Source organism: Xiphophorus hellerii, chromosome 21 (genome assembly GCF_003331165.1).
Source record: "Xiphophorus hellerii strain 12219 chromosome 21, Xiphophorus_hellerii-4.1, whole genome shotgun sequence".
In the NCBI taxonomy this organism is placed as follows: Eukaryota; Metazoa; Chordata; class Actinopteri; order Cyprinodontiformes; family Poeciliidae; genus Xiphophorus; species Xiphophorus hellerii.
The window spans coordinates 3,433,733-3,459,085 of record NC_045692.1 but is presented as its reverse complement, the minus strand read 5'-3'; the positions used below and the strand labels follow the sequence as shown (position 1 = coordinate 3,459,085).

General features: G+C 41.9%; 1 protein-coding gene across 2 annotated transcripts; it reads right to left on the bottom strand.

Annotated features, from left to right (window-relative positions):
• Window positions 1-915: 915 nt before the first annotated feature.
• Window positions 916-25,353, bottom strand: gfod1 (glucose-fructose oxidoreductase domain containing 1). 2 transcript variants are annotated; one of them, XM_032551748.1, is made up of 4 exons: window positions 25,096-25,353; window positions 24,511-24,990; window positions 4,424-4,617; window positions 3,471-4,211 (listed from the first exon to the last, which is right to left on the bottom strand). In XM_032551748.1, the coding sequence occupies exons 2-4, from the start codon at window positions 24,761-24,763 to the stop codon at window positions 3,471-3,473; spliced, it is 1,188 nt and encodes a 395-aa protein (XP_032407639.1). In that variant the 5' UTR covers window positions 24,764-24,990; window positions 25,096-25,353. The 2 variants fall into 2 exon arrangements, with proteins under 2 accessions (XP_032407640.1, XP_032407639.1); XM_032551749.1 differs by lacking the exon at window positions 25,096-25,353 and having other exon boundaries at window positions 916-4,211; window positions 24,511-24,763.

The following is a 25,353-nucleotide window of genomic DNA, read 5'->3' as shown; positions in this document are numbered from 1 at the left end:
TTAAAATGCATCACTCTGGGATTAATTATTCTACACATCCAGTGTGTTCACTTTTAAACTAGAATTCTGGAAATAAAACCCATTTTCATTTAAATTCATCAATTTTAATCAGTTCTTGCAAGTTACTCAACATCAAAATTTTCATGCAATCTCACTTCCCTGATGGGTTGCTCATACATTTTAGACCCTGTAACCACATCTATTGGTTTAGTCAACAGGAAATGGAACATAATTCATCCACATGGTGGAAATAATGAAAAATGAAGAATTAATTCCCATAAATCCCACAGTGTATAAGGGAGCTTACATGTCTGATGAGGAAAAGATCATCACTGGAGCAACTTACTGCTCTTCTTTTACCAGTTCAGAACTTATATCAAAGTGTCTTCATAGTAGATGAAATAGCAGATTTAATTTTCAAAATAAAAGCCTAAACATGACAGTGAAATAAAACCTCATGATATAAGTCCACATCCTGACAACAGGTTTTATAGGTTTACATTTAATTTCTAATCTGACAAAGGGGGAAAGTCTGTATGGAGGTCTGATAAGGTGTTTGGTACACAAGGGCCAATCTTTTATCTTGAAGAGCGATAGCTTATCTGTGTTGAACTCAGACTTTGTTTTCCCAAGGTGCATCATTTGGTGAGTAGTTTTTTTTTGTTTTTTTTTTTGTCCAAAGGTATTTCAGATGAAAGTGCGAAACAGTTTGGATTTTGACCTCAGGGAAGCATGCTGTAACCTGGCAAACCACAAGAAAAATAATTAAAATAAAAACAAACTAGACAGTCTTCAGCAAACAGTCGTCACAGATTGTAAATGTCGCAGCGGTCTGAGACAAACGGTTTTCAGCAGCGACGTCTGGTTCTGGCTGTGATCCACACCGCAGCCTAACAGCAAACATGAAGCTTTTCAGTGAGTTTAACTGTTTTATTTTGGTTCTGTAAAGGGGGGGGGACAAAGAAGCTGAATGCTCCAAAGGCCTCAGTCTGTTGTTAATCTCACAAATAAACTGCAGGTCAGTCCACGAAAATGTAAAACATCAAAACCACACAATAAATACCTTAAAACGTATTGAAACACATTCCAGTTCCTTGTTTTTTACACATAAAACACATACAGTACTTGTTTAACTGTTCAGACATACACTTGTTTTGCAATATTTTTCATATGTACATTTTCAGTAGTTGCTACACAAATAGTACTCCAGAACATTTTTTGTACTTGAAACTGCAGATGGAACATGAGAATAGCGATGCATAAACAAACAAAACAAAAACATCTTTTTGGCTTTTTCAAACTAACTTGAACTTCAGCCTATTTTGCTAGCTTTTTCAGGAAAATGGCCAAGGAGTCGCTAACAATTTTAAATATAACATGACCCCACAGAGCTTTTTAAAAAAACATTTTCCAGAGGACATGCACAGACCTCCTGTGGTTTCAACCCTCATCCTCCAGGACTGCTTGTGCTAATTTCTTTGGCGAGCACTGCGCTAATTACAACCAGATTTAAAGCTAACGTGTTAGCCAAACCGTAAACATCAATCATTGACATTCATTTAGAAACTAATGTGTTTGTGTTATAATTTTAAGTTCCACTTTGATTTTCACCATATTTTTAACACAAGTGATTAGTTTAGCTATAAAATACTCCGCTATTAGCCAGCTACGCTTTTGCCATTATGCTTTGCCAGTGGTTTGTTCACCAAAATGGCTGCCTTTTGCTTGAAGCAATGTTAATATGTTCAATTTGCTTTTGAGAGAAAACTATGACTTGGGCGTAATCACTTCAATTTTAAATGTGTTTGTTGCAGTTCTGAAAATGTTTGAGATTTTGGTGAGTACTGCTAACTGTTGTTAGCAATATTAGCAAAAAATATATTTCTCGGTATTTTCTTAATTTAAAGACAATAGTAACACATTCTTTATTTAAGGTTTAGCAGAACTGAGTCCATTTCTGATTGATTAAGAAACAAAGTATCAGCACTGCAATTTAACAGTTTATTTCAACAGCCATCACTGTGCTGTATACAACTGGCAGCCATTTTGGATTTTAAGCTTAGGATTGGCTTAGAAATCTACAAAATTTTCAGTCAAAGTTCTGACTTAGGGAGCACCCTAGTTAATTTCTTGAACTTGGAAGTCAGAAATTCTGACTTCCAAGTACAAATGAAATACAGCAAAAGAGTGAGAGCAGTAAGATAATAAAAAATGACTAACTTTGTTCTAGGTAAAACACAGATTAAGCCACTTTGACAACTCAGGAACGTAAACCGCTTCTAATCATCGTTAGCGATAGAGTTCAGAGTGTGACAGTCTGAAAATGATTCAAAAATTAACACTGTTAGCCATTCTGGTTACATAGGGCCTAATGACATTGAAAAGCACAGACTATACCCAACCGTACCAACTAGAGCCTCATGTATTTGTTTATGTAGTCAATGGTTGATGGTTAATTTTTACTGTACTTTTAGGCATGTTGAACAGGATTATATTTGCTTGCAGCAACAGTTAAGGTTAGCTTTGCATTAGCAACGTACTACACCCATGAACAGAAAGTAAAAGCAATAAATTAAGGAAACATCCAAGTATCACTACTGATCACCCGTACAGAAATAAAAGGCTAATGCACAGCCAACTGCATAAAGGCATAAAATGTGTAAGGTGTGGTCTAACCCTTTATTTAAGGCTGCAGCCGTTTTATATTGCATACATTAACCAGAATGTTAAAGCCTCTGAATTACCCACCAGCCAATGTGTTATTTTTTTCTGTTGTTTCACACACAAACGGTAGAATGCACAATAAACAGATAGAGACTGTCGAGCGCACTGACTTTTCAAATGTTGACTTGGTAAAACAAGCAAGGACTTCAGAGTACAGCAACAATTTCATTCTTCCTTGGCTGTCCTTGTTCGGACCCACAGTGTAAGGTATTGTGTTTCCACTCCTAGTCATGAAGTCGTTGAAAGAATGCAGGGAAAGGATGCACAATACTTGTTTGATAAAGCAGCCAGCAGGATGGTAATAAGCATCAGGACACAGAAGTGTGAGCTTGTTGAATGGAATGATCAGAAGCAGGTTTCTGACAGGCTGTCATTACTGACTGACCAGCTAACCAACAAGTAGTTTCATTTCCCGATACGCTTCCAATGTCATTCTTTTGTGAATTAGTCTGGTTTACAAGTACATCTAGCAGAAGGACTCGAGTCCCTTATCAAATGTAAAAGAAAAAGCAGGTGGAGTTTTCTTATAAATACAGATTTGATTGTTAAGAACCTAGCTTTCCCCCCTGTTGCTGAGGCAACAAAACCACAGATATCTGCATCACATTGGCATAAAATCTCTGTAACAGTAACAGCGCACATTTAAATAAAACTAGAGATGAGATAAATTAAATCCAGCAGTTCTATGAAAGGACTTTGAACTTGACCAAGGCCACGGTCCTCCACAGCTGTACATCAGCCAGATGTTAACAGTAGAGTGACATCCTACTGCGTCGCATTGCCTCACTGATCAAATAGGCAGGGCTGACCTCCGGCTCCTCCTTCATGACCACAATGTTCTGCCATTCTCCACACTGGTTGGACTTCTTGATTGTATCCACCACGCAAAGAGCATATAGGCAATCCTCAAAAGTGGCAGCCATCGTCAAGGGCCTTCCATCCCAGGTCCGCCGGTCATCCTGGTCTTGGAAGGCCTGCCGCACAGCCTGGATCATGCGGATTGTCCCAGTGAGGTACGGGGATGGAATGTCACTAAAGGCCTTTTCTGGCAAGGAGGCCTTCTCAAGAGGAGTGGTGTCTTTGAGCAGGAGTTCAGGACCGCCACCGCTCCCCCCACCGCCACTGTTCTTCTGTCCGTACAGGTCCGTGCCGGTGACCATTAGCCTCCCGACGGTTCCCACGACAATCACTTCTTGACGAAACTCTCCAGGGACGTTGAAGTTGAGGGTGACAGTGCAGCAAGCGCCTCCTTCTAACACCATCTGGAACGTGCAGAAGTCGTCGCTGGTTATCTGACGGATGCCCCGGATGTGGTCTGTCTGTTTGACGAAAGTCTTTAGGAAGCCGTGCACCTTGACTGCACGCTGACCTGTTAGAAATGTGAGGAGGTCAATGATGTAGCTGCCCACCGAATGCAGTCCACCGCCTCCCATCAGGTCGTCACAGCTCCAGTTGTATTTCTTCCCCAAGAGACTGCCACTGTGGACCTTAGTGACAAAAAAACAGAAAAATATGTCAAGATTTTTGCTATTGCTTCAATTTCTTACTGCAAAGAAACCCAAGAATGAGTCATAAAATAAGTGAAATCAAAATCCTTTATGTTTTCTCTAACTATTTATCTTACAGGAAATATGAGCAATGTGACAACAAAAGAAACGACTCGCAGTCAAGCAGCAAGCAAATGTTTTTTTCATCATACCTGGGCCTCACAGACTAGAAGTTCTCCGATGTACCCTTCCTCCAGAAGTTCCTTCATTCGAACAAAGGCCGGCAAGAAACGCAGCACATTTCCCATAATGCTGAGCAGCTTTGGGTAGTACTGAGCAGCTGACATCATTCGGAAGGCATCCAGAGGAGTGGCGGTCCTATCACATATGACGTTCTTGCCAATACCTTTGAAAAGAAAAGACAGAATAATGACTTTTGCGTTCTTCAGTTGCAAAATCAGTTTTTCCTTGTTCTTTCCTACGGCAGAGTCGAACTTGAGGTGTGGAAAAGAAAGAGAAGCGAGTAGATTTAGCAACATCTACAGACATCCTCCTGTGAATGAAAACATGCATTCCCACAAGGAAACAATGCCTCCCTGCAAAACGAGGCAACTCCTACAACAGCTGACGCTGAGATTTTTGAATGGAACAAGCTCTCCCCTCCGAGTCGAGGAAAGTATATACGCTAGCAACCTTTTAGAAAAACAGAGCAAATAGTGAATGCGTTCTATAAATCCTGGGAATATTAACAGGTAGTCAACAACTGGGAAGATGTCACTTTAAATTTGAATCCTTACATGCAATTTGGAAGAATTTATACACCAGAGGGCTCAAAATATGACCGGATTAGAACTCAAGGGTATAAGACAGCAGAGATCATAGGGCTTAGATAAGATCAACTGGTATAGCTGAAGGCTCAGTAGAAGGCTGATAGAAAAAAAAAAAAAACAGAGTAGAAAGAAGCTTTAGACACAGCATGGAACCTAATTAAAATCTCTTCCAGTGGATCAAATGGCTGACAGCTACAAGCAAAACCCAAACACATCAGAGACAGGAGACGCGTCAGTGATGTGAGGACAGGCAGATTCAAGGAGATTTTCTATTAGAGCTAAAATGGAGAACATGACATTAGAAAACAATAACAGCAGTCCAGTTTCAACCGACGGACTCCTGCGTGGCTCCCAAATACTTGAGGCTCCCGGGATGTGTGGGGATTTCTTTAAAACATTTTTCATGCTAACCAGGAACGTATTGGATGTTTGCATTTTATGTTCTTAATTGTGTCCTTACTGTACAGTAAGTTATTCTTAATGTTATATATTTTTTATGCTTTTATCTTTGAGTGAACCTACTGCCACTTTGCTGCTGCTACATTTGAATTGGACAATAAAGGATATTTCTATTCTATTCTATTGTCAAAAACTAATATGTTATACTGGATTAATAGTTTATTAATCTACTACCTAGTCTGGTTACTGTTTTCTTTTTCTTTGCGCAAAACACAAGACTCAGATTCACGCACAAATGTCCTTCCTTAATTTTAATGTTTCCACATCAGAGCTAAACATTCTGGTTGCTTAATTCATCATTTTCATTCTGTTTGCCACTCAAAAACATGCTATCAGATTAGATGGAGAGTGTGCACTCATAATGGGAAGTGCTGCTTTTCCTTTAGTCCTGCCTAAGGGGTCATGGGTGAGCAAACAGTTTTGTGGATGTGGACGCCCCCTAATCTGCTATTAGCTCCAATTGGCTAGGTCAAGACATAAATCTGTTTGCCCCAGTTCTGAGAAGCGCCCCCACCCAGTTTCCAACCAAAGCTGACACACAAAGCCAAGAAACAACAGAGGAGCCCCTGACTCATGTGTTTTTGCTAGCGGAGACACAAAAGATGAATTCGCTTTCTTGGTAGATTCCCAACCCATCGGATGTTTTACCGGAATTCATATGCACCTCTAAGACTTTGCAAAGCTGGCTTCAAAAATAAATGACAATTTATGACTGATTGACTAAATACTAAAATGTCTCGTGGGGCTCTCAGTTAGAATTTTATGAAGGCAGAAACAGGGTCAGATCAAAAATATTGGCAATTACTTTTTGTGTTTCATGAGCAAAGGCTTGAAAGGTCAAGACTTTGGCATGTTAGCTGGGTGACACAGTGATGATGAAGCTTCACTCACAGTGAGTGTGTTGACATTCCTTCTTATAGAGGAGGACTTAAAGTTCTCCATTTAAAGTGTCAAAATCAGCTCTCTCTGATGTAGTTGAGTGACAAAATTGCATCATCTCCTTCACAAGGAGGATTCCTCCTCCTCTTTTTGACAGCAGAGGAGGAAAAGTGTGTCAAACTAATTTGACAGAGCTCTGTGCAGTGTTTCATGAAGTTTGTTGTGCTTTATGCAGAAATGCGCTCGGACAGCAATGTTGATGTCTCAATTCAACTAGTCTCCTTCAAATGTCTGACTTTTGTATCCATACGCGAGGAGCAACTATACATTTGTATGAGTCTTTACTAAATAACTACAAAGATTGTCAAATGGTTAAAATCTCCTGGATGTAAATTGTAACGTCTTTGTCTGCTCTCTGCAGAAAGGTGTGGCGCTGTCTCCGTGACTGTTTCGTAAAAGCAAAATGGAGGATGGAGGGCGTTGAGGGAAACCCTGGCTGGAAGGGGCGTGACGTATACTGAAGTGGGATGGGTTTTGTATGAAAGGTGTGCGCGAATATAATCGTCCCACGTCCGCGTTGACACTTTTAATGGACTTTCAATGCAAGTTTTAATACAACTTTACATTAAAAGTGTCATTATTTACCAAATAATGCAAAGTTGACACTTTTAAGGGACGTCTGGTGCAACTTTGCATTAAAAGTGTCATTATTTACTGAATGACACTTCATGACAAGTCATAACCATTCATGAAGACTTCTTTGTTTCTTTGTGTTCCTAACAGATGTTATGTCATTTTATGACTGTATTATGCCAGTCTTATGCACACTCCTTCAATTATAGTGTTACCAAGATTTTTACTACTCATGTATCTCAATGCTTTTAAGCCCAGAGAAGTTGACAGCACCTCTAGACAAGCCAAACAGGGTTTCTCCTTTGCATAGTTACGTTCTGGGCAGCATTAATGACAGGAGGGCAGCAGAGATCAGCAACATATAGGACGCCTGATAAAATATGCCAGTATTGCTCCAGTTCAACTATGGTCACCAGTAGTTTGTGTTTGGGACCCACCGCTGCAACGCCCATCATCTAGTGACCCTTCTAGAAACCATCAGAGTTAATGGTGCCAATTGACACAAGTCAACTGATACTTACAACCAAACTCCCAGTGTGCGTTCCTCAGAGTTATCTCCTGCTATAAGCTTTTGATTTGATTGTAATTAACAGATTAAGTTCGCCAAGCTTAGACTTTAAATTCCTGGTAGTCATAGAAAAAACAAAAGACCGAGAATACTTGAATGTAAATTAAGTCCTGCATGACCAAAAGGAAATTTGTTCCAAGAGTAAATTTAAGGTGGTGACTGCACCACTGTGGGAGTGAGATGTGGTCCATTAGCTAAGCACGCAGATCTACAAGACATCCTCAACAGCAATGGTGTAAGCTAAAGTATCTTTGATTAAAAACTGTCTTAACTGCCATCTGTAAATGATCCGATTAGTTTCTCAAGTCCTGCAGGCCTTGGGATGCTTTAGGTTGGACAACAGCAGAAAGAAATGACCCAACACAGGCAGGAGCTCTGGCCAGGGGTGAGTGGATGCATCATTACAACTGAAAGACAAATCTCCACACTCCACTGCTCCTCCTGGCTCACTGCCGAGCTCATCGTCTGGGCCTCTCTGCATGACTCAGGGTTTATAACGCTGAGTACCAGCGTTCACAGAAACACACACACATAGGACATGGTCTAGAGACGAAGGAGGGCTTTGGCTGCAGTGAGGGAACACCTTAAAAGTAAAACGTTTTAGACCTTTTATAAGAGTTTTAAAAGTTAAATGCTTTCTGATTGTTTGAGGACAACAAATCGAGGTAACATCTGCATAAATCCAGTGTATCTGCAATGTGATCCAGTGGGAACAGCTGGAATTCGCAGCGGGAGCTTGTGGATTAAGCTTAATGCCAACAGTGTAAACAATAGGCCTCTTTGCCTGGTTATGCTAGAAATAGAAAAGCTAGGAGAACAGGTCAGCAGGTCTAACCATCTGGCATGCTGCGTCGTGTATGTGCTCCAGCAGGGAGGAGGTGAGGAAGGGGAAAAAAAGACACCAAAAAGATACAAATAAATTACAGTAATACAAGCCTCGAGGAAGGTTTCCTATGTCTGGCTGATTAGCAAGAATTTACTAAGCTGAACTGTAGAATTCCTTCCTTAGTTTTAAGCTAGCAGCCTCAGATTGATTCTGAATACCTCAGTGTATTTTCTTTATCACACTGTTTTCTATTAAAGTTGGGGATCTTAGTACAAAATATCATTATTATTATTATTATTATTATTATTATAGTCACAAAGAAAGTCTAAATTTAATTTTCATGAATGAGAATTTAATGCCTGCAACATTAAAAATATTGCACTAAAGGTTGAAGACTGATGGAGTAATGGCCATACCAGCTCAGGAAATGAGCCACTATATTTTATTGGGCTCAACAAAAAAAAAAAAGACAAATCTTTTGTTTTCACAACTTGATTAAAAGTTCCATGAATCACAAAATGTGCTTTAAAAGAATCTGTGAATAGTATGGAATGATTCAGTCCTGGTTTACCAGTTTTTTTCTTTCACTAGAATGTGCCTAATTCTATGGATGGTCCTAATGCCAAATATTTCAGCTTCCCAAGTTGTATTTACTTTTGAATATTTCAGATATGCAAATTAATCGTGGATTTTCCACGTTTCACAGAAATACCTGCAAATGCTGTAATTTCTGGACTACAAGTTGTTACTTTTTTCGGCAATGTGGCTAATACATGGCTTTTTATTCAGTGGGTTATGAAAGGCTGGACTGCTGCGCGAATTTGCTGTGAGTGTATCGACCATGTGATAAGTACCTTTGGTACAGAGATTTAAGCTGATTAAAATGGAGTGACTTTAATAAGTAGAATTACTTGAGGACATATCACATTCAGCAGAGGTTTATAACCTTGGCCTTTATGTTGTCTCTCTGCTCTCAGCTCCCTGAAAACAAGGAGTGGTGATCAGTGTATGATTTGGAAATCATACACTGATCATATAAATCTAATTTACCATAAAACAATTATAAAGCAGAGATTGTTGGGAAGAAAAGGCAAACATGCTTGCAATACAGATGCTACATAAGAATAAAGGTTAATATAACTTTATCATAGCTAGTACCTCTATGCTGACATCTGAAATTGGCATGCAAGCTGGGATTAAGCTCTCAGAGTTGATAAACGCTCTTTGTAACTAAATACAAACTTGTTGCATACTCTCTATAGTTAAAAAAAAGTTAGATACTAATTATTAGATTAGCTAATATAAGATAAATGGGCTACTGGATAAAGAATAACTAAATAATTAATTGGGGTCTGGAAGTTTTTAATTTTAAGATAAGAAAGAAACCATCACAAAACAGCAGTTTTAGCTAAAGATATGATGCTAGTGGGCACTAGCTTTGTGATCAATCGTGGTCAAGCTGTATTTTAAAAACATGCATTTTTCTGAAAATTACAGTCTTTCACTTTGGTTTATAATGTCAGCCTAAAATTTATTCAAACATATTATTCAAACTTCGCTAACATAGCTAAAGTGTAGCGCTCCTGACAAATATGCTAAACAGTTGTTGCTATGGATTGACCTCAGAAATAAATTGCGTTGTTCTATAAAACATCTTTATGTTTCTATACCACAAAACCATGCAATCTGAAACAATAAGCTACCACATGAAGGACAGCTAACATACTGACATGGTGACAGGGGAACATTGCAGTGTGTACACTGTCTGTAATGTAGCTCCAGGTCCATTAGCGTACAGCAGAATCATGAATAATGGGGAGCATTAGCCTCACTCAGCCTGCTCTAACCTTCAGCTAATGTAAGGAGGTTAGCATTCCACAATGTGTCTAAGTACCACAATTAACCTCAGTACCAGAGTGGCTTGTTTGGCATGGATTATAGCCAAACAAGGGTCCTGTCCAAGCCCAATCACACCACATAGATACTGATGGTATCCACAGATGACCTCTTTGTAAAGTCCATGGAGCTTGCATGCAAATAAATAAATAATAAAAGTAGATGGATGTGTATGTCTTCAAAGCCTTACATCTGCAGTCCCCCGCTGCTCATGATCCTCTTGGGTCTGATTAACTTCTGGACCGAGCTGCTTCCCTTCTCCTCTCTAATCATTCTGACACATGCACAAGCAGCAGCCCCGGTAGCTCACAAACAGCTGAGCCAGTGCTGCTGCTGATGGATCTGTCTGCAGCCTCACAAAGAACCAACTCACACCCTCCCTGTGACATTTGCATTTTATCATCAGAGCGGCCCACAGCTGCTTTCGTCGGGTGCAGGGAAACCAGGAAAGCCGTCCAGAGGCACTTCAGGTTTTAGCGCGTGTAAATGCCACATTCATGTGATTTAAAGATCGGTTTTGTGTTGCTGACATGTTAATGAATTGCTGTGGTGTAAACATGTCTTTGAGGGCCACCCAGCTAGTTAATTACAAAGGCATGACTACAAGGTCAATCCATGCAGCTTGAAGGAGAATAAAGTAAAGAAAATTTATGCTGAGGGTTGGCTATTTTTCAAACAGACTGCTCTTCTGATCACGTCTGTAGAGGCGGTCAGAAAATATACGCAGGAGCGGAAACTGCTTCTAAGTGACAGTTTTGTGCAGGCTAAATGAGACTAACAGGACAAAGGTCATTAACTGTGTGTAACAAAGAGTTATTTTAAAAAAAGTTAAAAACGTATTTCACAAGAAAGAAAAAAGATTAGATGTTTTTACAACTGATAGTCTGGTAGACTCAGTTCAAAATTGTAACATTTGTTACATTTTCAGTTGGTCCAGTTCACTTTCACAGTGCACTCAAGGAAACTGCTCAAAGGATTTGAGCAGTTTATCTCTTCACCTGTGGGGGCGCTGCATCAAGAACCACTGAAGAAAACATGAAAACCAAACAGCAAACGGACGAGAGTTTGATTAAAGCGGACAGTGACTGCCCCTAAGCTGTACGTTGGTTATAAACAATGCTATGATTTAAAATATTTTTCTTAACCCATTAAATAATTATGAATGGGCTGAAATAAGATTCAACATATTTTTTCAGCTTAATTGGTCTAAATTGGTGACAGGCTGCTTAGCAAAAATGTAAAAGCTTAATCAATAAGAATACACAGTGCTACCAGGTTTGTGCTGTTACCAAGTCTAGAAGATTCAGTGATAACCGTTTCCAGTATGAGAGAGATGTTTTAATGTCAAAGGCAGCGCAGAAATATATGACGCATTTTAAAAGGACACTGTATTTTCAACATGTTAAGACAAGTCTACGGTTCATCCAAGCTGTGCAATAGAGCTAGACTTTTGGTGGATAACAGGAAAGTGGAATGACTTTCAGGAAAGTTCCTCTGTTTTCCCGTTTTTGCCATTTCAACCTCCATTTGTTATGAAACAGGCTTCATTTGTAAAATGTCGAAAGCCACGTGGAAGTCTCAGAGTTAAGGTAATCCACATTCTCCGGTATACCAACATAGAGGCGGCAGATTTTGTAATGCTAGCTGCGATAAATGCTAACGTATTATGCTAATTCTGGTTTAGTACGTCTCTAGTCACTATTAGCTTCGTGAATTGGTCTAAACTGGGAGTAAGGACTTTAAAAATAAAAGCACATGATGTGGCCCATGTTTTTCTGGCAGATTCTGTCGGAGTCATCAAGGGAATCTTTGTGTCTGGTGAAGCTACTGAAAGATGCTAGGAGGTAGCAGAGGAGAGGAGGCTCAGGATGCTAATGAGCCGCAGTGAGCTAACACTTATCACTTTAAAGTAGGTCACTTTTTTCTTGCACAGAGCTACACACACTTCTAAAGTTCAACACACACAGCTCTTTTATGGAACGCATGACTCGCAGGACATTAAGGAGCCAACATGTAAGCTTATTACCTACAGAGTATGTGTTGGCAGTTCAGACAGAAAAGTCAGCTGGTTAAAAAAAAACCCTAAAGAATCAACAAAACAGAGAGGAAACTAAAAACAGTCAGACCATGAGGTCAGAGAATTAACACTCTTCTTTTAAATGTGACAGGCAATTTTGGATTTTCTTTATTGACGTAAACTCTCTTTGAAAACTGCCAGTGAAGTATCATAATTCGGGAACAGAGTCTGAAATGAATTATTTTTATAATATTTCTAAAAATTACTACACTATTTTTTATTTTTTTGCTTAGAAATAGAAGCAAGTAATTTGGTCACTTCTACTCAAAGAAGCACCTATCCGAGAATCTGTGGTCACTTTTTGATGATCAAATTTCTAATTTTTTGATTTCACAGTAAAAACCACCAATAAATCAACAAAAGTGTGATTTATTGGAATCAACTTGATTTGTTTAGAATCTGAGGTTCAGTCTCTAAACCTCAGATTTAGAAACTGAGGTTTCTTGTAACAATGAGATTTTAAAAACCTTTCTGTTAAGATCAGTCATCAAATATTGTGTAATGACTGATAGCTGGACATCGCTGTGTGTGAGTGATGGAGAGCAGTCGGTGTTACACAGCCCTGGAGTTAAACAGGATTTAACTAATACTACTAATTGAAAACAAAATCATTGCAGTGTTGACACTATAAACTTTAAAACATTAGGAATTAGGAATTAGGACGGACAGACGGACGGACGGACGGACGGACGGATGGTATTTGATCGGCATTTGCAGTGCAGGATTATGGGGAGTGTAGCAGAAGTAGAGTGGCAATGCAGACCATACGATCACTGTTAAACTGTGTTGAAAGTACAATGTATGATATCAGTAAATATTAGTCATCAGCCATAACAGCAGCATTTATGTCATATTTATATCATTATTGACCCAAATCTTTGTATTGTTACCTCCCTGATTAGCTCCCATAACAGCATGCTTAATATGGTTAGCATTACTAAGTGCAACCCATAAAAACTTAGGTCGCAATATGTCCAAGATGATATTGTTTTGTAAACACTGTAAACAAATGCCAGACATATCAAAAAAATTTAAACTGTTGATTATATTAGACCGTATTGAGCAGAAAACAGTGCCTGTAGCAAAAGAGAAAACTTTATGCTCATCAACACGACAAACACGGCTCATACAAATGTGAAGTGTGTTCCCAGGGGTCACTGGTATCATAGCTAGGGGGAAACAATCTCTCAAATCTCTCTACACACCGTTTGCTGGAAGCAGCACACGCTAACAACGTGACCGCTGAGGCGTGAGGCAGCTCTGTCTGAAGGGCCGGCGGTCTGAGTCACCCACATGAGACCCCAACAGCGGTGTTACATAAAACCAACCAAAGTGTCCTCCGTTAACTTTTGACTGCATGTCTCCTTCAGATGGAGTATGACAGGCTGAGACGGCGAATCCCTGACTGCTCAGGTTGGTCCGGCCTGCTAATATAGGTCAGTGTGATAACGGCTGTGTGCTTAGGAGATCGGCAAGATACAAAATGCAAAGCACTCCTGCTGAGAGCTGTGAGGAGAACACACAGCCAAAGAAACCGCTGTTACCTGCTAATGCTGACTGAGCATCACTGTCTGCAGAACACGGCCAAGAGTAGTGGAAATAATCTAACTGATTGTAAAACTTTATGCAACAGCCACTCATACACACCGGTATGTGTTGGCCTTTCTAAGAAACGATCTGTCGATGTTTCCAGTGCGTCTTTAAATAGCTGAGGATAAATACTCTGCATGCAAACACTTATTTGCATCTTTCGGAGTTTATCTGGACGGGACAGATCGGCTGATTTGTGTAAAACTTCACTACAGTTTATTTCTGGCTCACCATTAGGAATTCATAACTGATTCTTAATGAAAACTGTATTTAAAATGTTCAGTTCTACGTCATGGTAGGGGTGGAACTAGATAGAAATCTACTGAATGGACTCGTAGATGTAGGATTAAAAGTTAGTGCCCCAGCCATCTGAATTACTGTCTCTTTAAGAAGATGAATTGTTGAAATTACACCCATAAAACCCAGCTTTATCCATTGGTGTGGTTTCTACAAGACAAGTGATATAAGGGTCAACGCTTTGCAGAACCACTTTTTGCTAAAATAGCAGCTGAAAGTATTTTTACCATAGAAAATGCATACCTACAGTAGACCCTAAAACTTTGGCCTGTTTGTCCAGCTTACACCTTCTTCCACATCTGCTCTTCAGATTCATGATTTGTTAAAACAAATTCGAAACCATTCATCCTCTCCTTCCTCGTCAAAATGATGCTTTACGTTGTGTTGGTCCATCACATAAAATCTAACATACATCAGACTCCAGCCTACTCACGGTCCAGTATTCACATATTTAACTATTCGCAGTTTATTCTGTGAAAAGCAGATTTTTTTGGAGAAAATTTTAAAATATATGAATAAAATACATATTTGGAAGTTGTTATACCTACACACCATGCTACTAGCTGGCGTTTGCAATGCAGCCAATCCAGGAACGACATTTAGTTTCCTTGTTGCTGATTGGTTGTACCCCCAAGAGTGGAGATGATGAAGACTATAGATGTTAGCTTGCATGGTAGAGCTAAGATGGTTTCCATTGCGCCTTCATGCATACCCAGGTATATTTGGTGTTTGAACTGTTAAAATAAGCAGTTATAAGCGTTTTTAGAGGAAGTCTCAAGTCTCTGAGAATTTCAGCCATTCGTGGGTGGCTGTGGTTCGCTACCCCCTGGTTAGCATACCGGGGTTCTACTCTAGGCTGGAAATTGAGGTCAAGTGAAAAAGTTCAGTACGAGTAGTTTTTGCAAAGCTCTGCAGATGGAAAGAGATGGCTGCCCACTAAACAGAAGCGTCTTATCCTGACATCCCTCCCTCAGAGTGAACAGTCATTACACACTGAGAGTGTTGAAAGCAGGAAGTGATCAGAAGAACCTTCAGTATCACACAGACGTCAACATAACAGGAAGTGAGAAGCACTTCACTGTCGTACACCAAAGCCTCACTTCCTGCTTTAGAAATACGATGATTTCATCTGCAGCTCGTCAGTAATTATCAGAGTTCTGCTGTTTCTTCCTGCCTGATCAAAGAAAATAAACGTGTAGGTGAAAAAGTGACAGAAGCGGCGGCAGAAAGGTGAAAAAATAAAGAGGCTCTGACTGACAACTTCAACACATCCGTCCTCTCTCATGTCTGCAGCTGCCACCCTCCCTCCATCCCCTGCAGGCCAATTAGCAAGCACAGTCAGGCTGATTCTTGAAAAACCGATTGGAGCAGGTCTGGTCTAATAGGAAAGAGCTGGGGACGTCTGGGGGCACCAGTCAGTAAAAACCATTCAAAGAGAGTCGAGAGGTGTGGCAGGCAGAGGTGGACAGGACGTGGTGTGTTTGTGCAAGATAATTACACAAGTGATTTCCTAACTCCACAGACACACAGGGAGCTGTGTTTAAGCTGATGCAACCGCCTGGTATTAACGGTACCACTTTTGTGTTGGTTCAGCCTAAACAAGTAATCTTTTTGAATCGACTGACATCTCAAAGACATTCTTTTGACACTTCAAAATAAGAGTTTTGGAAATAGGTACAAGCTAACATGCTGTAAGCCAACATGCGGCACCTGCTTTTATACCTAGTAATGACGTGAGATACTTTATTATTAACGGCACCGTCGGATGATGAAAATCAGAGTCCTATCTCTGATTTTACTGATCAAAAATCAGTAAAATTTGTGATTTTACTGAGGCCGACAATTATTAAAATCAGCCTCAGTAAAATTAGGCCAACATTAATAATTGATGGATGTTTCCGTCTCGTGGCCATTTGTGTGTGTTTTGGGATGTGAAGGGTCTGGTCATCTGAAATTGATAGTGATGCAATACAGGACTGTAGAGTTTTTAGGTGAAGAAAAGAAACAATGTCAATGGTGTGGACATATTTTCATGGTGTTAAAAGGGTAGGGTAGGGAATATAGTATCAATAAATATCCCTTATTGGCTACAGCAATGTTAATATTATTTATCAGTCCATACATTCAAATTTTTACGTCCCTAAAAACTGCCTTACAAGTGGATGAAGTCACATGCTGACTGCAACCAGGAAGCACTACAAGAAATGCCTTGAAATGGAAGGAATGTGGCTTTTTTTAATATCACAAACGCTTGTTACGCCCCCCACTGTCTAATGACAAATGATTTCCTTTACAGCCATATTTCACACGAATGACCACATGACTTACACAATCATTAGGGCAGAACCTTTGTTTTCTGCATGACAAACTGAAAATGATCCCTACACACACACGCACACCCCCACACACGCACACTGTGAGTTTGATCACATATTAGGACATAGGTCGTCACTGGAAAATCCCTGAGCTACGGGTCTTTGATGACAATTTTCTCTTCCTCTTTTTTGATTCTGTCGTTTTTCTGCCCAAATAAAAGCACTGACCCTCGAAAATCCCTGAAAGCAAATACTCGCTTTCCTTCAATTGAGTTTGCTCAGAGAGAGATACGAAATCCTTCTTCAGATGTCTGCCTAATGATGCAGAATTATTTCATACTAGAAGCCGGCGTCTGATTAAATCCAGTTTGAAAAGCTTGCCCTCTGCATGGCCCTGGGATTTACCACCACAATGTGATCCTCCATCCAAAGCTTCCAATCCAAGTTCATCTGGAATGAACCGCCGGAGAGATCCCCCTGGCTCCATGCAGAAGCATGAAGAGACGGGTTCTTCAGGGATACTCACTTGTCAAGCGCGGTGTGGCGGTGTACTAAGAGAAACTCCCCCCGATCCAGCCATTCAACCCAAACACAAAGGCGATTTCACAGGATGACAAGCCTCCTCTGCGCTCTGCACCGTATACCCGTTCCTTCCTGTCTCTGCCAGACCCGCACCGGCCCGTACGCTCCCAGGCCGTCATTAGCATATTAATGGGTGTCCGAGGGAACACAGACGAGAAGCAATGGGAACCTTGTGCTAAAAACACTGAAAGGAGAAGGCATGAGAATGGCAGCATAGCACTCTATCAGACCTATTCTCCTGGCTGGCTCGCCATGAGGGAGGGCGTTGATCTGACTGGGCCTAAATCGGTCAGAATCCACTGAAACCCAAAGGTTCTGAATCTATTTAGCCAACAAACTGAACAGAAGTCAACATCAGAAGAAAGGAGCCTTTCTTCTAATAAACCAGATTCGATTCAGTCAAGTCTGAGACCAGAAACGCTGCAAAGAGTCTGACAAGGGCTTTCATCAGAAGTTGGGTTTCCTCATATCGATTTAATTTACACCTGATGTGTTTTGTTGAATAAAAGCAATATACCTGAGTAGTTTCCTTAACAGAGTTTAACAGGGTTCTTTACACTGACATCCAGAATGTGCTCCTGACCATTAAAGAGTGAGTGGACACCATGTTAAGATCCAAAGAACCTAACATCTTCTGAAAGAAGACAGACAGTAGCACCATAAGGTCTAAAATGAATCTTATATCACCTTGAAACTGTCTGCAAGTAGATGACATTCAGAAAAACAACAAACATTAATAGATTTGATCATTCTAGAAAGTTCACCCTGATAGCAAACTGCAAGATGCAACAGGAAGACTCCAAATGTCCTAAAATGTCAATATGGAACCTACAGGAGACACTCACTACTGCTGCTATAAAGCTGGATGCCTTTATGGCTTTATAAAGACATCCATCTTTCATGGCTCCATGAAAGATTAGCTTTCATGGAACGTGTGCAAGGAGGTAACTACTGCTAAGAATGAAAATAAGGCCAGACTGAAGTTTGCCAGACAGAGCATAGACAACCACCAGGATTTCTAGAACAATGTTCAGTGGAGAGACGAGCCTAAAGTTCATCTGGATACCAGAGCAGCGGACATGTTCAGCGTCAGCAAAATACAGCTTTCCAGGAAAAAGAGCTCATACCAACTGTGAAGCAAAGAGCTGGAGGTGTCATGCTCTAGGAATCTTTTTCTACAGCAGCAGCAGTTTCCTCATAAGACAGGCCAAAACCGCGCTGAAGTGGTTCAAAGGAAACCTGTTCAAACAACCTCCACACCTCGCAGGTACCAAATTCATCAACACTGATGGCATCTCTGAAAAGGAAACCCAATTTACAGACACCCCACCCTACAGCTGTCGAGGCAAACAAAAGGCTGATTGCTAATGTGCCAATACCAGGCACTTCAGAACACCCCATAATGACCTTCGACTTGTGCCCCAACTGGCTGGAGCTGTTTGGTGGACCAGATTTTACAGAACAGATCTGCAGGAAACAAACAATAAAAGATTGTCTTAGTGTTTTCCTCCAATCCAATTTATGTGGATTTTTGTATAATCCGCATGATTTTGGCACCACCGTCCCTTTAAACAAATGGGCCTGGTTGCCAAACAGCCCATCCCTGCTCTGAAGCGTGCTTGCATAAGAGCATCAGAGGTGGAACATGTATTTATGATGATGCTGGCTTGCCCTTTGCAGACTGGTTATAAATAGCTGCATGCCACTGGGTGGCCAGTCAGAACAGGCAGGTGTCTGAAAGCTCATCAGAGCGCTGACGAACCAGCGCCATGACTCAGCGCATGTCAGCATTAACAGAAATAACACCCGGGTCATGTGCTGTTTACTCTGCGGTGGTAAGATCTCACATCATCGTGAGGCTCTAATAAAAGAGCCGTAAACACCAATTTACCAAAGTGAACTTTTCCACGTCTTGTCACGTTACAGGCACAAACTTAAACGCATTTTAGTTTGATTTATGCATGAGCAACACAAGGCAGTGCGTAAAAGAGGAGTCAAAATGTTCAAGGTAAAAACTGTGGTGTGCATATAGCATTAGCATGATCTGCAGCTGAAGCCTTAAACCGGCTTGTTTAATGGTGTCAGCAGGTGTTGAATCAGTGCAGGAAGGAGTTCTTCATCACAACGCTAATCAAGTTCAAGCTGAGAGACGCAGACCCTTTAATACACCTCCTTACAATCTGCTCCATCAAATCAACAGTTCTACTTTTATGTCTGCTCTGCTCTCTGCTCTGGCTGACGTGTAAGACAACCATGACATCATCTATAGTTACAGTTCAGAGTTCATTTGTTTTTCATTCAACTGGTCAGAGGTCACAAAGTTAGGTCAGTAAACATTTAAAGGTCAATGTCTAGGCTGTATTGTTGTGCAATGTCAATGTTCCGAAGAACCAGTTCCGAGTTCAGCTCACACTAATTAGAACTGATTCAGTTATAGTTGAACTGTTTAGAAACTCTGGATTCAATGTAACCTTTAGCTGATGCCAGTGAGGCCTGCAGTGCTCCAGATGTTCTGGATTCTGTTATGATCTCCTGGATGAGTCGTTAATGCCATAAGTCCAGCCACGTTTCTAATCCGTCCTTGATTTTCTTTAAATCGGTACGTAATGTGTCGTTAAGCCCACTTCATGTTGCCATAGAGATTCTTTTAAGGCAACTTCATGACTGTAGGTCAGACCAAAGGAAGGCAGGAGAATGAATCCCACTAAAGCAAACAAGGAGACAGATTGGGTCAGGCTGGCTTGGAAAACTCTTGTCTTAGATGATTTTTTTTTGGACTTATTTTCATTCTCTTTGTCAGGTATTGATATTTATGCGACAATCAAGGAAACCTCATTGATTCGAGGAGTTAGAGTGCTGAGTTAGACGTAAGAGTAAAGTCGCAGGCGGTGATGTGTTGTCGTTCAGCGCAGACAGGAGGGTTGCTCCCAGACTACCCGTCCTGATGGCAGGCTATTCTGAGATGATGCAGACACACACTGACCAGACACTTGATACGCTCTGCCTCTCACATGGGGCAGCTCAGAATCACATCTGATGCACTTTGATGAAAACAGAGATAGCTTTCCGACGCATGTCTGCACACAGACTCGGCCTGATGCTGCAGCGTACTCCCCACTGACGCAGAACGCCGCCGCCATCTCCCTCTGACATGTCCATCTCACGTTACGATGCAGTCTGGTGCACTTCAGAGGCACCAGCAGTTTCACACCGGAGCTGCCTTAAAGAGACACTTCCTGCTGCTGGAGGAGTCCAGCGGTCACACAGAGTTGAGCTGCAAGGTTTCTCTCTCACCACATCCTGCCTCCCACAAGCACACACAGAGGCAGGGAGAGCACCTGAAACTCTGCAGTGGGTTACATTTCAGCGCAGCTCTCACATTCCCAAAGGCTGCTGCATTAAAATCACCAAAACAGCCCGGTGTGTAACGTCCACCTAATAAAGCTGTTTGTCACAGAGTAAATCCAGACAGTCAGTTCCTTCGGATGTCTTTATTCCCCTGAGTTTTCGGCCACAGCTCACAGCCCGGCCTTCCTAAAGAGCTAAATAATCTATGCTTCTCCTGAAGTGGATTTTCTTCGCTCAGACGCCCAGAGCTTTCCTCCACTTACCAGAGCATTAAAGCTGCATGGTGTCCACGTGGAAGCGAGGACACTTGAGGAGTTTTTTTTAACGGCCGTTTGATGCCTCTAAGGAAGTAGGCCGCGAACCGAGGAGTTATCAAACCAGAACATCTGCATGATAATTCAACAGCTCCATGTGGTGTGAAGTATTTGTTTACTTTAACTACACAAACCCTGAACTACTTCTGCTAAAAAGGAGAAATATTAATTTTCAGTTTGAGATAATTTGACACCATTTGGTGAGGTATTGATGACATGTTGCAGGGTTATAGTACCAGCCGTATCTTTGGAGCCTTTTTTCTTTGCAGCTTCTTTGAGATAAAACTGAACAACAAACGTTGCTCCTTGTATGTGTTATTGTGGTGAGAAGGTCTTTTTTTATTTGCCTTTTCTGCTATGATTGTAAAGATGATCAATCCTTTCACTTAACCACAACTAAAAAATGAATAATTCAAAGATTCTCATTTGAGTCAAAATCGACATTTGCCCAGACAGCTGGACTTTCTCTAGCAGTACCAGAAAGATTCAGCTCCTTACCCTCCTAATTAAGTTTTTAACTCTACTAAAATGGCGAGTACAACCACAAAAAAATATAAGTGACCCTCTTTAGCCGACAAGGCAAACAAAAGCATTGTTTGGAAATACTTTCCCTATGAGGCAGAAGGGCGGGAAACAAGGAAATGCCAATGGATGACACAGGCTAGCTGGGCTAATGCTACAAGCTAACGCCACCATGTTTGTGAGATACTTAAAAAGGTCAGTAAAGCTTCTGTTTTAATAAAACATAGCTAGACTATGTAATACATTTTTGTTTAAAGTTTCTACCTAAGTACCAGGATGCTGTGCTGTTTATGTTAGGCTACACTGTGAGAATCTCAGGCCGGCTCTGATAAACTGAACAAAACATTATTTAAATGAAGTGGAACAACACAAAAATAGCAAAGTTTATATTTCCACCAATCGGCGATTGACTTCAGGTACCCAAAACCAATAAATGCGCTAAAGCAGAGACACTGTATCTATTTTTAAAAAACATGTCCTAGTTAAATCACATGAACCAAGCTGTTGGCAGAACAACTAAATGCCACTGTAAGCAGGGTTTCCCCCGGTGAATTATAAGTCTGGCGGGCCACCAGGCTAAGCATTGCTTTTGCTTTTTTTTTTTTAAGTATTTTTAAATTGTTTTCATTTTTTAAGCGTTTATAGTAGGTGGTCAGGTATCTTCCAATCTTTTAATAATACATACCAGTAATTATCAAGTAATATTTTAAAATTTCCTGTCAACTTTAAACATTTTTTAACTTAAAAACACGGCAGGCCGATGGATGAATGACCGCCGGGCTTAGCAAGTTTTCTGGGGGAAACCTTGTTGTAAGTCTTAGGAAATCACACCTTCCTTACAACAAACTGGGTCTGAAGGATCCCCCAGGCCGTCACGGGTCTGTCCTAGACGGCAAATCAGCGTCAGAGGGTGTGTGTGTGTGTGTGTGCATGTGTAGCAGACAGCGTGACATCCTCTACTACTGCTGCTGCTGAGATAAAAGCCTGAGTGACAGCGGTGCCTCAGGAATGCTGCTGTAGTGAGAAAAGGAAACACGAGGAGGTGAAAGAAAAGGAAAACTGGCTGCAGCACAGAGAGATGCTGCCCAGCGAGACCGACCGGTTCTGAGCTCAGGTAGAACCAGAACAACTGCTGCAATGTTCCACCAACTCCTCAGTGCTGTTCTCATTTTCTTAATTACACAACAAACCTGGCTGCGCCGACTAGTTTGTTGCGACTCGGACTGATCGGCCATATCAAAATATTCATCCCACTTTCAGATTTTTGTTATTCTACACAAAAACACCTTCCGGGTTTTATGTGACGGACCAACACTACCAGGTCTGTCACGACAACTAATGTTGCTGGACAAGAAGTTATTGCGATAATCAATGCTATTATTGTTTTGAAACCATTTTCAACTAATAGAATGGTAATCATGGCATAATAATGCAAGAACACATATCAATAAGATTTAAATTTTAAAAAACATTTAAGACTGGAACTGGAAGATATTTGAAATATGCAAAATAAATAAACAAAAAAAACCAAATAAAATAAATTATGAAGTCTCTGTAACAAACAAAACTGTCCTTCAAAACAAGTGCTAGTTAAGACCAAAGCACCAGACTGAAGACTTTTATCATCCAGTTTTTGCTGGAGAGAGAAATGATAAATCATTCAAATGGAAATCACTGAGTTTGTTTTAATTTATCATGCGATTAATCAATTTATTGCTTATTGCGGTAGATCTAGACGTAACGTGAGAAAATCTGGAGGATCTCTGGGTGAAACCAGCACAGACCAGAATAAACATCCTGGTAGCTCTGCTGGACATGAACACAAGCTAATAGGCTAATCAAGCTTCTGATCCACGGTCACATTTCTCTGATTAGGAAGCCTGATGATGTTTATGAAAGCCAGCTCCTCGTCTCACACCCTGCTGGGGGCAGGAAGTCAGAAAACGACCAGCGTGCTGATCCGAGAGGCTGCTGCCGATTTTCCAGCGGTCAGCTGACAGCGATCCAGATGGATTCCATGTCAGAGCCGGAGCACGAGGCCGTCACTGCCAGCTTTTACTCTAACCCGGTTATTACAGGTTTCGCTTCAAAAAGCACTTCTTGGCCCAAAGGACCAAACTGTGGTTCGTACTGGTCGGCCCGGCAGAGAGCAAGCAGAACTGGACCAGGCCTGGGCTGGCTGATGAGGAAGAGGGGAGGGTGGGAAGGAACAGGCGGCGCTCACACAATGAAGCCGTGAGGAAACGAGCCGAGAGGAAAGAGCAGAAGAATGGCACGCAGGCCGGGCCCAGCCTGGACGCATATCCATCAGATACGGCTCATCTGTGACACAATCTGACCCAAAAGATGACCTGGGAGACACCGGTCTTTCTGCTGCCACACACACTCCAAGTCCTGTCATGAAACCTTTTCTAGATGGTTAGATGGATAAACCCACAGAGCCGTCCACCATGTTACATCTGCACATGTGCTGTTAACAATCAACAGACTGTTGCCAAATTAGCGACTTTGTCTGTATATTTAGCAAATTTTCAGACAAGAAAAAAATAATCGGTATCTGCCAAAATCGGAATCGGAAAGTCCTTCTTTTTTCGGCCAGAAAAATGCAATCGGTGAACCGCTAGACTAATCTCTTTCAAATGACCTGTAAGGTCATTAAAACAGAGCAAGACCTGACATCTGCTAAGGTCAAAACTAATCAGCAGCTAAGTGAGAGACAGGAAGACGTGTGGCCTCTGTTAGTGAGCACTGGTGCTGCTACGTCACTTCCTGTTCTCCGCTTCTTGCTGTAGGTGTGCAGCAGTAGAGAACTTGCATGTTTCCAGTCACAGAGCTGACCTATCGGAGCTTCCAGCTCAGCTCTGCTGCCAGGCTGCAGCGGTGAATAAAGCCTGTGTGTGCAGAGCGGCTCCACGCCGCCACCGTTCATTCATCACGGTGAATGTGATCTCCAGAATAAGCTGCACTGCTCCACATTTTAACTAGATCAGCCTCCCTCTGAGGGCCATGTGTGTGTGTGGGTGTGTGCTTCTGCTGGAAGGAGTCCAGGTATGACTTTCATTAACACAAAGGTCACATCTGATGTTTGACTGAAGCAGAGACAAACACAAACAAAGATGCTGGGAGCTGCAGCAGGGCCGCAGCATCCAGCAGCGGGACTCACCCAGCGTTTTGACAGCGATCTGCCGCGTCAGAGGCGGCGGTAGGTTGATGCACACCAGATCCACGTCCTGATGCAGCAGCACGTCGTCGATCCGGTTGGTGTAGAAGGGCACGTTCATCTCCTTGGCCAGCTCCTCCGCCTCCTCCTGCGTCCGGCCCCACAGCGCCTTCACCGCGAAGCCTTCGTTCTTCAGCAGCGGGATGATCACCCGGGCGGTCAGGCTGGTGCCGAACACCCCGACCCCTGGAAGCATGGCTCCGCCTTTAACTGTTTATTTTACTCCGATTCAAGTCTGGGTTATTTTTCGTCCTTTTCACTGATCCGTGAGAAGCCAGCGCCGAGGCGGCGGCTGCTGCCAGCCGATCTGGAGGGGGGGGGGGACGGCGGCTGAGACGGTCAGGTTGGCCATCCACCTGCCGCCACACACCCGCCGCGCTGCATTCTCCTCCCGCTCCCGCTCCGATCAGACATGTAGTTCAGCTTCCACCACCAATAAAAAAATAAATAATTAAAAAAATCATCCCATAGACGAGTGGGAAACTCGATCAGTCCTCCGATCAGTTAAGAAGAAATATTTTAATTCACCATTCCGGTCCTCACCCCGTCCACGTCTGCCCGCGATCAGACCGCAGAGATGCAGCAAAGGGCAGGTCACCACCCTCCACCCGGTTAGCTATCCATCCATCTACCAGCGGGCCTTCAGATCGAGGAGCCCAAGGAAAGAGCTTCATCCAGCGGCAGGTGGATCCAGAGTGCGCCGTCACCGCTGCTAGCTCCCCGGAGGAGGATCTCACCGCAGCGACAGCCCTGGCTGATGTTGCGACTGCGGCTGTCTGCTCACAC